The 15,651-nt window shown below is 49.1% G+C and overlaps 1 protein-coding gene across 2 annotated transcripts in view; it reads right to left on the minus strand.

Moving 5' to 3' along the window:
• The window catches only part of POLB (DNA polymerase beta), an 88,637-nt gene that overhangs the window by 43,975 nt on the left and 29,011 nt on the right, over positions 1-15,651 (minus strand). For both annotated transcript variants that reach the window (XM_033949441.1, XM_033949440.1), the window contains exons 7-8: positions 11,038-11,087; positions 430-481 (exon numbers count right to left, since the gene is read on the minus strand). In XM_033949441.1, the coding sequence (XP_033805332.1) occupies positions 430-481; positions 11,038-11,087 (102 nt within the window). The remainder of the gene's footprint in view (positions 1-429; positions 482-11,037; positions 11,088-15,651) is intronic.

A 15,651-nucleotide genomic window follows, 5' to 3' on the forward strand; every position in this document is an offset into this window, starting at 1 on the left:
CTTCAACCGGGACCGCACAAAATACTTCACGGGGCCACATGCGGCCCTCGGGCCACAGGTTGGACACCCCTGCTCTAGACCTAGGAGAATAACTTTGCACAAATTTCTGGGTTGCTACCGTCTTCCTCCTAACACCAAGCATGGAACTGGGCAGGAAAAGAGGCGGCAGACATAGTGTCGGCCAACAGTTTTCTGCAAAATTTTGAGACATCGTTAATTCCATGGTAAGTTTAATCATATGGCTCAACATAGCCATTGAATTGGAGAAGAATGCAAACTATAGCCAGAGTTCTTAGACAATTATGCAACTCAACTCTCAATAAAGAAAATTCAGAAGAGGGAAAACAGCAAACTAAAAAAAGTTGACATTCTTCAATAGTGGACATGCAAACTATTTTCTACCTCTACTATTATTAAGTAGACACCTACTTCAGCCCAATTTTCTGATGATGGTTTAATTTCTGTTCATTCTTCTTAAGATCTGAAAAATGAAATATGAACACACGAAACCTTGAAATGTACCATTCAAGCCACAAAAGGAGGGATGAGTATTCCAACAAATGGCAGGGAAGTGAGAGAACAATATATGCATAGGAAAAGAGAGTATGCATTTGAGATATACTATCTATGAAGTATACATACTGATATACACACACACAAAGCATGTATAATTTAAGGCAAAAGCTAATTGTATAACTAAGGGCTAGATTCACAAAGCCCACCGATCAAGTCCTGACCACTTAGTGACCCCTTTGTGACCCGGACCCGATTCCGATCTGCGCATGCAAATGAGGGGCAGGGCATCCAAAAATAGGGAAGGCAGCGATTCACAAAAAAAAGTAAGGAACTCTGACTGGGCTGGCCGATCACAAAAGAAGCGACTGGTGAGGACCAGTCGCTCATGTCCTTGCCGACTGTTCTGCAGCCCTGCAATCTACTTCCCCCATAGCAACCACCAAGCACAGTGGACACTGCTACCCGTGGGATGCCGCCTGCACCCGTGTATAGGGAGAAACAATCGCCGGGTGACAAGCGCGGCTGGAGACAGCAGCAGCAGAAATAGAAGCCGGGAAAAGGGGGGGGGGGGGAGACACGTTTGGTTCCCGGTCCCCAAGAATCCACACATCCAGGTGTCCTCTGTACTCTCTGCACAACATCCCCAGTTCTGGTCAGCCTGGAAAGCATGAGATCTAGTCCAGAAAATGTTAGCGGCTGCTCAATAGAGGGTTTTAACTCACGGGTTTAAAGCAGTGCAGCCCATTTTAAACCCACGGCTTAAAACTGGGCTCGCACTGAAATCGGGGCGGCAAGGAGAGCACTTGAAATCGGGGTGGCAAGATGAGTTCAGTTTAAAAAGAAAAGTTGCTACGGAGGCAAGCACATGCGCAGACCATCTACAAGCAAAGAAGATGGTCTACGCATGTGTCAGGATCACTCTTCTGCGATCTGCGTGATTGGTTGGGGGTGTGCCTCCGAAAGGCCTAATTAGCATAAGGACGCGTTGTGAATAGGGAGCGCGGACATGGACCGGAAAGGTAAGGTGGGCTTACTGAATACAGCCCTTAATGTGTACAAATTTATCACTGAGGAGGGAATCCATCGAGGGGCGCTAATCGATTTAGCATGTGCTAAATGCTGACACCTATTATATTCCTATGGGCGTCTTAGCATTTAGCGTGTGTTAAATCGGTTAGCGCTCCTTAATGAATTCCTCCTCTGAGTTCAGCAAAGGAAAAAAGCTGTGTGGGCTAACTTTTTAAAATATTTCTTAACAAACTTCAGATCACAATCTAAAGAAAAAAAAAAAGAGATACAGAAACACGTGAAATATCCTAAAGGAATTAAACCCCATCTCAATCCACAGCCAGAGGAAACTCTTTGTCAACCAACATTAAAAGGAATCGAAAGGAAAACATTGCAACTTAAGCAGTATAACCTGTGAACTAATACAAGTCAGTGACTTTTGACTGTTGACCAGAGGAATTGGGCGATTACAGTGGTACCTCGGTTTACGAGTGCACTGGTTTGCGAGTGTTTTGCAAGACGAGCAAAACATTTGCAAAATCAGTGCCTCGGAAACCGAGCATGGCTCGATTTACGAGCACCCCCCCCCCCGCAATCCGGCACCCCCCTGCGATCCAGCACCCCCCCTGCCTCGAACCGGCACCCCCCCGCCACGATCTGACCCCCCCGCCACGATTGGGCACCCCCCCACCACGATCCGACCCCCCCCGACAAGAATGGGCACCCCCCCGACATGATCCGACATCCCCCCGACACAATTGGGCACCCCCCCACCGCTTCTTACCCTCATCTAGGCTCTTGAAGATCGGCCTACTCGTCTGCTGGGCCTGAGCATCTGAGCATGCTCAAGGCCTGCAAGTTCACGTTCACGTTTAGAACGTGAACTCACAGGCCTTGAGCATGCTCAGATACTCAAGGCCCAGCAGACGAGTAGGCCGATCTTCAAGAGCCCAGATGAGGGTAAGAAGCGGCGGGGGGGTGCCCAATTGTGTCGGGGGGGGGGGGGGGGTCAGATCATGGTGGGGGGGGGTGCCAAATCGTGTCGGGGGGGGTCGGATTGTGGCGGGGGAGGTACCGGTTCGAGGCAGGGGGGTGCCGGATCGCAGGGGGGGTGTCTGATCGCAGGGGGGGCCTTCGAGGGGAGCAATGCTGGTTCTCGGGGGGGGGGGGGAGAACGCATCAAAGCGAGTTTCCATTATTTCCTATGGGGAAACTCGCTTTGATAAACGAGCATTTTGGATTACGAGCATGCTTCTGGAACGGATTATGCTCGTAATCCAAGGTACCACTGTAATTGCAATGAAAATTTTTGATCAGACAGCTATAAAATATATATATTATAGCTGTCTGATCAAAAATTTTAATTGCAATTCACCACCCGATTCCACGGGTCAACAGTCTTGGCGGCTCCGCTGGCTGACCTTTTCAATGCTTCTCTACAGTCAGGAGTGGTACTGGAGGACTGGAGAAGGGTGGATATGGTTCCTTTCCACAAAAGTGGAAATAAGGAAGAAGCAGGGAACTACAAACCGGTAAGTCTCATTTCTGTGGAAAGTAAATTAATGGAAACGCTTTTAAAACAGAGAATAGTGAAGTTTCTGGAATCCAGTGACCAGAGAATTGGATAGGATGTGCGCAAGATGTAGAGTATTTAGATTTTAGCAAAGCCTTTGACAGTGTTACACACAGACGTCTAATAAACTGAGTGCCCTTGGAATGGCCCCAAAGTGACGAGCTGGGTCAGAAACTGGTTGAGTGGAAGGCGATAGAGGATAGTGGTCAATGGAGATCGCTCTAAGGAAAGGGATGTTACCAGTGGTGTGCCTCAAGATTCAGTTCTTGGGCCTGTTCTTTTTAACATATTTTTAAGTGATATTATTGAAGGACTGTCAGGTAAGATTTACCTCTTTACAGATGATATCAAAATCTGCAATAGAATAACTCCTGATGGTGTGAACAACATGAGAAAAGACTTAGCGAAGTCTGAAAATAGCATTAACCTTTTCCTATTATAATAAATTTTACGTTACGCTGGTTCCAATCGTAATTATTTTAGCAAAGTTTTGTATTATTTATCGTTATCATTTACGACTATTGTAAACACAATGGCCCAATAGATGGGACAAATAATAGGTAGAAGGTGTACTGTATGTCCCATGCCATGGGACATACGATGGCAACGACATTTTTTGGAATGTCCCGTCATCTGGGACCCACGATAGGAAAAGGTTAAATCTTAGCTGCCAAATTTCAGGCCATGCATTTGGGTTGCAAAAAGTACAGTTTAGGGGGGGTGAAGAACTTTTGTGCACAAAAGAGGAGCAAGACTTGGGTGTGATAGTATGTGATTATCTTAAGGAGGCCAAACAGGTTGAAAAGGCGACAGCGAAAGCTAGAAGGATGCTAGGGTGCATAGGGAGAGAAATGGCCACTAGGAAAAAGGAGGTATTGAAGCCCTTGTATAAGACTCTGGTGAGACCTCATTTAGAATATTATGTACAATTCTGGAGACAAACAGGATGGAATCGGTCCAGAGGAAGGCTACTAAAATGGTCAGTATTCTTTGTTATAAGGCTTATAGAGACAGACTTAAAGATCTCAATATGTACACTTTGGAGGAAAGGTGGGAGAGGGGAAATATGATAGAGACATTTAAATATGTACGAGGCATAAATGCTCATGAGTCGAGTCTCTTTTGAAAGGAAGCTCTAGAATGAGAAGGCATAAGGTGAAAGGCTCAGGAGTAATCTAAGGAAAAGCACAGTTACTTACCATAACAGGTGTTATCCAGGGACAGCAGGCATATATTCTCACATGTGGGTGACGTCATCTACGGAGCCCCGATGCGGAAGCATTTTCAAGCAAACTTGATTGAAGATTTAAGTTTGCTCTGCTGCTCCACGCATGCATGCCTTCCTGCTCCACTAGGGGGCGCATCCCCTCGTGGTCTCCAGTTCACTTAACTAGCAAAGAAGCCAACCTCGGGGAGGTGGGCGGGTTGTGAGAATATATGCCTGCTGTCCCTGGATAACACCTGTTACGGTAAGTAACTGTGCTTTATCCCAGGACAAGCAGGCATGATATTCTCACATGTGGGTGACCTCCAAGCTAGCTGAAAAGGGATGGAGGGAAGTTGGCAATTTAAGCAAATAGATTTCGCAATACTGATTGGCCGAACCGGCCATCGCTTCTGGACAGTGAGTCCAGACAGTAGTGGGAGGTGAAAGTATGAACCGAAGACCACGTGGCAGCCTTGCAGATTTCCTCAATAGGTGTGGACCTGAGGAACGCTACGGAGGCTGCCATCGCTCGGACCTTGTGTCCCGTTACTCGACCATGCAGTGCGAGACCAGCCTGAGCGTAGCAAAAGGTGATGCAATCGGCCAACCAGTTGGACAAGGTGCGCTTGGAAACTGGGTGGCCTAACCGGTTTGGGTCGAAGGACAAAAATAATTGTGGGACTTTCCGGTGTGGTTGACTGCGTTGGAGGTAAAAGGCCAACGCTCTCTTACAGTCAAGAGTGTGAAGCGCCACCTCTCCGGGGTGAAAGTGGGGCTTGGGAAAAAACACGGGCAAGACGATGGACTGATTGAGGTGAAAATCAGACACTACTTTAGGCAGGAACTTTGGATGTGTGCGGAGTACTACCTTGTCATGGTGGAAAACAGTGAAGGGTGGGTCCGCTACTGTAGCTCACTAACTCGCCGGGCGGAAGTGAGTGCAAGCAGGAAAATCACCTTCCACGTGAGGAATTTAGGATGGCATTTGTCTAGGGGCTCAAATGGAGGTTTCATTAGTTGAGCCAGAACCACGTTAAGGTCCCAAACCACCGGAGGGGTTTGAGAGGGGGGTGGATATTCAGAAGACCCTTCATGAAGCGAGAGACTAAGGGGTGGAGCGAGAGGGCTTTTCCTTCCAGAGGCTGATGAAAGGCCGCAATCGCACTGAGATGTACTCGAATGGAGTTGGTCTTTAGGCCGGAGTGAGATAATTGAAGTAAATAGTCAAGGACCAGAGGGACGGGGACCGACACCGGGTCCTGGCTGTGAGAGGAGCACCAGGCTGAGAATCTGGTCCACTTTAGAGAATAGCAGGTTCTCGTCGAGGTCTTTCTAGAGGCCTCCAATATCTCCTTGACTGATTGAGACACAGGGAGAGAAGTCAGGGGGAAAGAAACCAAGCATTCAGATGAAGAGATTGAAGATTGGGATGTAACAGCGAACCCTGACTCTGTGATAGTAGAGAGGGAAACCGAGGCAGAGGCAGTGGATCTCTGACACTGAGTTGAAGTAGAAGGGAAAACCAAGGCTGGCGTGGCCAGCGAGGGGCAATCAGGATCAGGGTGGCTTTCACCATTTTCAGGTGGACCAGCGTCCGTAGGATCAGAGGGAACGGCGGGAACGCGTACAGAAACCTTCCCTCCCAGTCGAGGAGGAAGGCGTCGGCCTCGAGTCGGTCCGGGGAGTGTATCCGGGAGCAGAAGAGGGGCAGTTTGTGATTGTGGGGGGATGCGAACAGATCTATTTGCGGCGTCCCCCACTTTTCGAACACCTGTCGTAGGGTCTGAGAGTGCAGTGACCACTCGTGTGGCTGGAGGAGGCGGCTGAGTGTGTCCGCCGGACAGTTTTGTTCTCCTTGTATGTACACCGCTCGAAGGAAGGTGTTGTTGGAGATTGCCCATTTCCAGAGGTGCATGGCTTCCCGACAGAGGGACCAAGACCCTGTCCCCCCTTGTTTGTTTATGTAGTACATTGTTACCTGGTTGTCGGTTCGGATGAGAACCACCCGGTCGTGAAGCAGATGTTGAAAAGCTACAGCTGCGAGATAGATGGCCCGGAGCTCTAGCACGTTGATGTGACAGCGGCGGTCTTCTGCTGACCACATCCCCTGAGTGCGGAGGCCGTCCAGGTGGGCTCCCCAAGCGTACTCCGACGAGTCTGTGGTGAGTACCTTGCTGTGAGGAGGGGTGAGGAAGAGCAAACTTTTGGAAAGATTTGAAGAGTCGGCCCACCAGCGGAGCGATCGTTGCAAGGAAGGAGTCACTGTCACGGGACGGTCGATCGGGTCCTGGTCTTGACGCCATTGAGAGGCCAGGGTCCATTGAGGGATTCTCAGATGGAGACGGGCGAAGGGTGTGACATGGACGGTGGAGGCCATGTGGCCCAGGAGAGTCATCATCTGTCGAGCTGATACCGAGGTCATCAGTGAGATCCTTTGGCTCAGACTTACTAACGCCTCTAGATGCGGCGTGGGTAGGAAGGAACGGAGGCGAACCGTGTCCAGCGTGGCCCCGATGAATTGTAGGGACTGCGAGGGGCGTAGTTGGGATTTTGGGAAGTTTATCTCTAACCCCAGACTCTGTAGGTAGATAATAGTCTGTTGGGTCGCTCAGATAACCCCTTCCCTGGACGGGGCTTTGATGAGCCAGTCGTCCAGGTAGGGGAAAACCTGAAGACCCTGGGAGCGTAAGGTAGCTGCGACCACCACAAGGCACTTGGTGAAGACCCGAGGTGACGATGCTAGGCCGAAGGGGAGGACTCGGTATTGCAAGTGCAGGTCTCCCACCTGAAAACGCAAGAATTTGCGGTGAGCGGGGTGCACTGGAACATGTGTGTACGCATCCTTCAGATCGAGGGAGCAGAGCCAGTCACCCTCGTCGATCAGGGGGTAGAGGGTTGGCAGGGAAAGCATCCAAAATTTTTCCCGTACCAGAAATTTGTTGAGGCGTCTCAAGTCTAGTATTGGGCGAAGGTCTCCCGTTTTTTTCGGTACCAGGAAGTAACGGGAGTAGAAGCCCTTCCCCCATTGGCCGGGGGGAACCTCCTCCACTGCTCTCAGGTGAAGCAGATCTCGAGCTTCGGAGAGGAGTAGGGGTAGCTGCGTCCGGTTGGGAGGGCAATTCCTTGGGAGGTTGTCTGGAGGAATGGCCCGAAAGTTGAGAGAGTATCCTGATGAGATCACGCCAAGGACCCATACGTCCGACGTGACTTGTTCCCAGCGAGGGTAAAAGACTTTGAGGCGACCCCCAATGGGAAGGAGGCCTGGGACTACGGCGGAGGGGGCCCGCCCCCTTCCGCGTATCCCGTCAAAAGGACAGGGACGGTTTGGTAGTCGCAGGCGGTTGGGACTTGGGCGGGGCCCGATGGTGGGCTTGTGGGCGCCTGGGCGGAGGCCGCGAGAAGGCAGGAGTGGATTTTTGTGGGTAGCGGCACGGAGGGGCCCTGAACGGCCTGGACGTGGGCGGTTTAGGCTTTTGCCGCACGAGGGAGGCAAACAAGCGTTCGTGTTCGGAGAGGCGTTTTGTAGCCGCCTCGATAGTGTCATCGAATAGTTCTTTACCCACGCAGGGAAGGTTAGCCAACCGGTCCTGTAAGTTGGGGTCCATGTCGACCAGGCGCAACCAAGCTAATCGGCGCATGGCGATAGCAAAGGCTGCCTCTCTGGAGGAGAGTTCGAAGCCATCGTAGGCCGCGTAGGTTGGAGGCGTAGGTTGGAGAGGGACTCTGCAAGCAGGCTAAACGCACCTTGGCGGGAGGCCGGTAAGTCAGTCTCAAAGGCTCTCAGTAGTCCAATGAGATGTTTGAGATAGGATGTGAAGGTGAAAGTGTAGCTTTGCACCCTAGAGGCCATCATCGCATTTTGATATAGTCTCCTGCCGAACTTGTCTAGGGTTCGGCCTTCTCGGCCTGGGGGGACCGCCGCTGAGACCCTGGAGGGGTGAGCCTTCTTCAAGGAGGATTCTACCAACAGCGACTGGTGGGAGAGCTGCGGTTGTTCAAATCCCGGGAAGGGTACTGTACGGTATTTAGCCTCCATTTTGGAGGGTACTGCTGTGACCACATAGGGGGTCTTGAGGTTTCTGAAGAAAGCCTGTTGGAGTACCGGGTTAGGCGGTAAGCGAAGGGACTCTCTGGGCAGTGATAGCATATCCAGCTCCGCTAGGTACTCTTTAGAGTATCTGGAGTCGGACTGGAGGTCTAAGTTCAAAGCGTGGCCCATGTCCTGGACAAAGCGAGAGAAGGATGGGCAGGATGTTCCCGAGGCCCCTTGCGGGGTCGGTGAACGAGACCTCCGTCGGGTGGAGAAGGATGGGGAGGCTTCCCTCGAGTATCGAGGCTCCTGCTCCGATCCACGCTCTGAGACCGGGGAAGCACTGTGAAAGTGGTCCGGGTTCGTGGATCTCCGACGTCTCAAGGAGCCCCTCGGAGACGATGCCGGGGTTCGGGGTACCGATCGATGACAAATCGGTGACCTCGACCCGGACTCCCTCGGTGAGAGTCTGAAACCTCGGATCGGAGCCCCGGTCCGAGGGGGGGTTCGGAGGATGGGGGGGGGGGTTCGGAGGATGCGCGGGTTGGAGAGTGATAGCTCCGTCACCCTCAGCGGTCCCGTACGAGGTGTAGGTGAACGGCCTCGTAGAGTGGGGAAACCTCGGGCCTTCTTGGAGGTACGGCGGTTCGAGGTTTCTGTCGTTTTAGCACGACGTTTTGCCCCGCGGCGGTCTGTGGAGGGAGAGCGCCTCGGGTGTCTCGGCGAGGAGTCCGAGGAGAATGGGATGGGGCGAAGCTTGCGCGCTTTTCCTCGAGGTGGCTCGGCGCGAGGCTCAGGCTGGTCTGGCACATGCGGGGTCGAGGTCGAGGCCGGTTGTAGATGGGCCATTGCAGCGGACAGCTCCGATGAAATCATCGCTCGGAGTAGGTCCTGGAAAACGGGCACGGACAGCATCGAGGGCATGTCCACTGCCTCGGTGCGCTCCACCGGGGGCGACCTCGTATCAGAGTATTCCCGTGTGGTGGAGGCACGGCCCGAAGGCTTGGAGGGCTTCGCCGGGGCTATGAGCATGGGACTTCTGCCATGCGTCGCTGGTGTCCCCGAGGCTGGCTTCTTCGCTGTGGCGGAACCTGAAGAGGGAAGAGGGGACTTACCCGGAGCCGAGGCTTTCTGTTGTCCCGAGGACTTCGGATTCGAGTCTCGAGGCGATGCCGAGGTATTCGGGGCCGAGGTCAAGGCCAGGGCCGAGGCCGGAGCCGACCTCGAGGCCGAGGTAGAGGGTTGGTCGGCGGCGAAGAGATCCGCCATGCGGGCTTTTATTCGGCGGAGGGCCCGGTTCTGGAAAGTAGCATACTGGGGGCAGGAGTCGGTTGGATGAGCGGCCCCCAGGCAGAGGATGCACCGGCGATGCGGGTCTGTGATGGAAAGAAGCCGCTCGCACCGGGTGCACTTTTTAAAGCCGGTCAAAGGCCGGGACATAGAATCGAAAGTGGCCGCAGCTCGAGTAGCCACGCGGCCACGGGGACCCGGAAGCCTCCGGGTCAGTCAAAAACGAAGCAGGAACAAGTTGAATAAGAAGAAAATTCGCGCACAGCGACTTAATCGAGAAAAAAATAAGAAAATCGTGGTGCTAGAAGGCAGTTGGGGCAGAGCCTGAAAAAACACAACTTCTAGGCTCAGTGGAAAATTTTGAACTGGAGACCACGAGGGGATGCGCCCCCTAGTGGAGCAGGAAGGCACGCATGCGTGGAGCAGCAGAGCAAACTTAAATCTTCAATCAAGTTTGCTTGAAAATGCTTCCGCATCGGGGCTCCGTAGATGACGTCACCCACATGTGAGAATATCATGCCTGCTTGTCCTGGGATAATACTTTTTTTTAATGAAAGGGTGGTAGATGACTGTAATAGTCTCCTGATAGAGGTGGTAGAGACAGAGACTGTCTGAGTTCAAGAAAGTGTGGGACAGGCATGTGGGATCTCTTAGGGAGAGGAGGAGGTAGTGGACGCTGCAGATGGGCAGACTAGATTTGACCTTTACCTGCCAACATGCTTCTATGTTTCACAAAATTTTCTAAAATTATAATTGTTGTAGAATAAGTTAATAAAGAATGGTTGTTAATCTTTCAACTAGTACTAGAAGCAGGGAACACTGCATGAAACTATTTGGCAGTAGAATTAGAATAATTCTATTGAATAGTTCAAACAATGCAGTCAATGGTAGTAATTCAGATGTATATCAAAACAAAGGGTTGGATAAGATTCTGAAGGACAAGTTATTAATTATTCCCCTGTGGACTTAATGCTCACTACCTCTTGTTTCTATAAGTCAGCAACAGGGAAGATCTCCCAATGAGATCTGCTGGGTACTTCCCACTGGATTTTTCACTCCGAGAGGCAGGTTGCCAAACTCGATGGAACACTAGCCTGAGCCAACATGGTATTTCTTGATGCTCTTAAGCATCTGGTGTAATGCTCACAAGTATTATTGTTGCAGTTGTCTGGCTCTCGCCGTGCCTGGGTAGGTATATCCAACAAGTCAGCCATCAGGGTGGAGAAAGCCACAGCATAATGGCTGAAATGCCAGTTCTACCTAACCAGACGCTACGAGATTCAGACAACTGCAACAGTCATGCCAGCCACAGAAGTCTAAGAGAACATGCACAGGTAAATGTTCTCTTATTACAGAGCAAATTTATCTTACATGTATAGAGAACTTAAAACATCTCTATAGGTGTACACTCACCTTCCACGCTCCGAATCCCTTCTTCGACCAGCTTTCGAGCAGCTGCAGGACTGTGAGGGGAGACAGGAGAAGAAAGCCATAAAAGGAATGTTGCATAAACAGTTCTTTCCAGTGCGCCTTCAGACAGCCTATGGCACAGAATGAATAGGCAAAGAAAGACTCTGCACTGCAGGAAAGGGACTAGTATTATTGTTGATATGCTTTCTCACACAGCATCCAACACAGAGTAACAGACACCATCACTCTCACTTAAGAAAGCTATAGATTTTATATTTGGAAAAAAAACACAGAACTCCAGGTGAGTATCTATGTGAATCTAGCAGAAATTCATGTTTGACTGGGTTAGAGGATGCCTCATGAGGTCTTCTTATAGGCAAGACAAACATTTTCTTTAATTAAAACCGCCTTAGATAGATATAAATGCCGTCTTTTCCTTATAATGACTGGGATAGCCATGCAGATGATAACCCGGAACTGGAAAAACTATGATCGTCTGAATTTCCCTTTCTGGTGGGCTAATCTGTGCTCCAGCTATGGATATGAGAAAATGAATGCAGAAAGTCTGGGGCACAATATTCTTTTTAAATTGGTTTGGGGGGATCTGTTGGCATCGTATGTTACTTCTCTATAGCAGGCCTCTGATTATAAGTCAGGTTTTGTTTACTTTCATACACATCCAAAATAGGATGTGGGGGGGGGGATATTTCTGTCCTAATTTGACCCTAGAGTAAGTTACACTTTAATATGAAGAGGGTAAGGTTACTGGGCAAATAAATGTCAATCATTGATTGGGGGTGGGTGGGAGAAAATGAGTGATTATATATACAATTGTAAGTGGATGTGCTTAAATTGATGTTTTATGTGCTATATATTCATGTATTGCATTTTTGAAGTGTGGAAAATCAATAAAGAATTATTTTAAAAAAACAAACACAAACCTCCTGGTATAACAAGGGTCATAGGAAGGCCTACCTCCCTCCCATTCTTCCTCCCTATTGAGTTCCAAAGAACTGTGGGAAAGTCACCCCTGGTTTATCTGGTTACTTGTATGCAGTTGAAGTGCTTTACTTGCAGGATCCTAAATTAAACGCTGGTAGAAGGAAGTAGCTATCTGGATCTAGAGCAGACATGGACAACTCTGGTCATCGAGGGCCAGAATCCAATCGAGTTTTCAGGATTTACCCAATGAATATGCATAGAAAGCAGTGCATGCAAATGGTGACGGGATAATCGCGCGCCAGACGCCAGCGCGCCGACAATCCAGCGCCGACAATCCGGCGCAAGACAGAAGCGCGCGGGGGAAAAAGTAATTTTTAAAGAGCTCCGACTGGGGGTTTGGGGTGGCAACCCCCCACTTTATTGGTTAGTGTTCGCACTGCCGTTGCGGGGAGGGGGGTGAAACCCCCCATATTATAGAGAAAACGGAACTTTTCCTGAAAAAAATAAGAAAAAGTTCCGTTTTTGCTATAATGGAGGTTTCTAACCCCCCGAACTCCCCTCCAACAGCAGCGCGAACACTAACCAATAAAGTGGGGGGAGGGTTGCCACCCCAAACCCCCCATCGGACCTCTTTTAAAAATTACTTTTTCCCCCGCGTGCTTCTGTCTTGCGCCGAATTGTCGGTGCGCTGGCGTCTTGCGCGCCACTGTCTATGAACCCATGCAAATAGATTCATTCACTTCGAGGACCAGAGTTGCCCATATCTGATCTAGAGCAATGGGTTGGTACTTAATTTAAAACATTTTATTGAAGGAATCAAATAAATATACAATAATACAATATAATAAAATATTCATTACAATTAAATTCAAAATTCTAATATTAAATACATATTTCTATCATTCCTCCCAAACATATTTCCATATTACCTATTCAAACTTCTATACACAGCCCCTGTACCCTTCTCCCCTTCCCCCCTAGTTTTATTTCCCAATTATAACATTTTAATGAATGAATTAAACAAATATACAATTCAAGAATTTACAAACAAATTACTATCATCCACCATATTCCCTCCCCTCCCCCAGAATGAAGATGACACAAATTACAAGGTGTTGAGATGCAATGAAAGTTTCTTAAGCTTCAATATAAAACATTAAGAATCATACTTTGTGCTCTAGAGGAAAGATTTTGAATATATGGATCCCAAATTTTCAAAAAAAGATGAGTTTGTCTAGGAAATTTACGAACCTCCCAAACCTCAAATAAAATTAAACGATGGAATTGGTTCCTCCAATGCCAAACATTAGGAGGATCTTTCTGTAACCAATATTGTAGAATACACCTATGACCAATCATACGTTCCTTTTGAAATAAAATACTTCTTCCATGTCCAAAAACCCCACAAGCCGCAGCTTTACCAAATAACACCCCCCTTGGAGATTCCACTAATTAACTATTCCATAATGCACCTAAAAATAATAGGATGGCAGACAAGAATGATTTAATAAGAGGACATTGCCATAATGCATGAGATAAAGTATTTGGATCTTTCTCACATTTGATACAAATAGAAGAATTAACTAATCCTGCATGAAATGCTTGTACCAGTGAGAAAGCACAGTTACTTACCGTAACAGGTGTTATCCAGGGACAGCAGGCAGATATTCTTGACTGATGGGTGACGGCACCGACGGAGCCCCGGTACGGACAATTTTAGAGTGATTGCACTCTAAGAACTTGGAAAGTTCTAGCAGGCCGTACCACGCACGCGCGAGTGCCTTCCCGCCCGACGGAGGCGCGCGGTCCCCAGTTAGGATAAACCAGCTAAGAAGCCAACCCGGGGAGGTGGGTGGGACGCAAGAATATCTGCCTGCTGTCCCTGGATAACACCTGTTACGGTAAGTAACTGTGCTTTATCCCAGGACAAGCAGGCAGCATATTCTTGACTGATGGGTGACCTCCAAGCAAACAAAAAGAGGGATGGAGGGAAGGTTGGCCATTAGGAAAACAAATTTTGTAAAACAGATTGGCCAAAGTGTCCATCCCGTCTGGAGAAAGCATCCAGACAATAATGAGATGTAAAAGTATGAACTGAGGACCAAGTAGCAGCCTTGCAGATTTCCTCAATAGGAGTGGAATGGAGGAAAGCTACAGACGCTGCCATAGCTCGAACTCTATGGGCCGTGACAGAACCTTCCAGTGTCAGTCCGGACTGAGCATAACAGAATGAAATGCACGCTGCAAGCCAATTTGACAATGTTCGTTTAGAAACGGGGCGTCCCAATTTATTCGGATCAAAGGACAGAAAGAGTTGGGGAGTTGATCTGTGGGGTTTAGTACGCTCCAAATAGTAAGCTAAAGCCCGCTTACAGTCCAAAGTATGCAAAGCCTGTTCTCCAGAATGAGAATGAGGTTTTGGAAAAAATACAGGCAGAACAATTGATTGGTTGAGATGAAATTCAGAGACAACCTTAGGGAGAAACTTTGGATGGGTACGGAGAACCACCTTGTCGTGATGAAAGACTGTAAAAGGAGGATCCGCAACTAGTGCATGCAGTTCACTGACCCTCCTGGCAGAGGTAAGAGCAATAAGGAAGACCATTTTCCAAGTGAGAAACTTGAAAGGAGCTGTAGCTAAAGGTTCAAACGGAGGCTTCATTAAAGCGGAAAGAACCACATTGAGATCCCAGACAACAGGAGGAGGCTTAAGAGGTGGTTTCACATTGAAAAGACCCCGCATGAATCTGGAAACCAAAGGATGAGCTGAGAGAAGTTTACCATGAACTGGCTCATGAAAAGCAGCAATAGCGCTGAGGTGGACTCTGATGGAAGTAGACTTGAGACCAGAGTCAGACAAAGAAAGAAGATAATCTAACAAGGTCTCCACTGCAAGGGAAGTGGGATCATGATGATGAAGAAGACACCAGGAAGAAAACTGTGTCCACTTCTGATGGTAACATTGAAGAGTGGCAGGTTTCCTGGAGGCATCCAGAATAGAACGAACAGGCTGGGACAAAAGTGTATCATTGGAAGTCAGCCCGAGAGATACCAAGCTGTCAGGTGCAGAGACTGGAGGTTGGGATGCAGAAGGGTCTCCTGATGCTGTGTAAGCAGAGAAGGAAACAATGGAAGAAGAATAGGCTCCCTGGAACTGAGCTGAAGTAGAAGGGAGAACCAATGTTGCCTGGGCCACCGTGGAGCAATTAGAATCATGGTGGTTTGTTCCCTCTTGAACTTGAACAAGGTTCGGAGCATGAGAGGCAGAGGAGGGAAAGCATACAGGAACAGATTGGACCAATCCAGAAGAAATGCATCCGCTGCCAGACGGTGAGGAGAGTAGAGTCTGGAGCAGAAGAGGGGCAGCTGATGATTGTGAGGAGCTGCAAAGAGGTCTACTTGAGGTGTGCCCCATTGAGCGAAAATGGACTGGAGAGTCAAAGGATCGAGAGTCCACTCGTAAGGCTGGAGAATCCTGCTGAGATTGTCCGCTAAGGAATTGTGCTCTCCCTGAATGTAGACAGCCTTCAGGAATAATTGGTGATCTGTCGCCCAAGACCAAATCTTCTGGGCTTCCTGACACAAGAGGCGAGAGCCTGTCCCACCCTGTTTGTTGATGTAGTACATTGCAACTTGATTGTCTGTGCACAGTAGGAGAACTTGAGGGAAGAGAAG

Source organism: Geotrypetes seraphini, chromosome 6, assembly GCF_902459505.1.
Source record: "Geotrypetes seraphini chromosome 6, aGeoSer1.1, whole genome shotgun sequence".
Taxonomy (NCBI): Eukaryota; Metazoa; Chordata; class Amphibia; order Gymnophiona; family Dermophiidae; genus Geotrypetes; species Geotrypetes seraphini.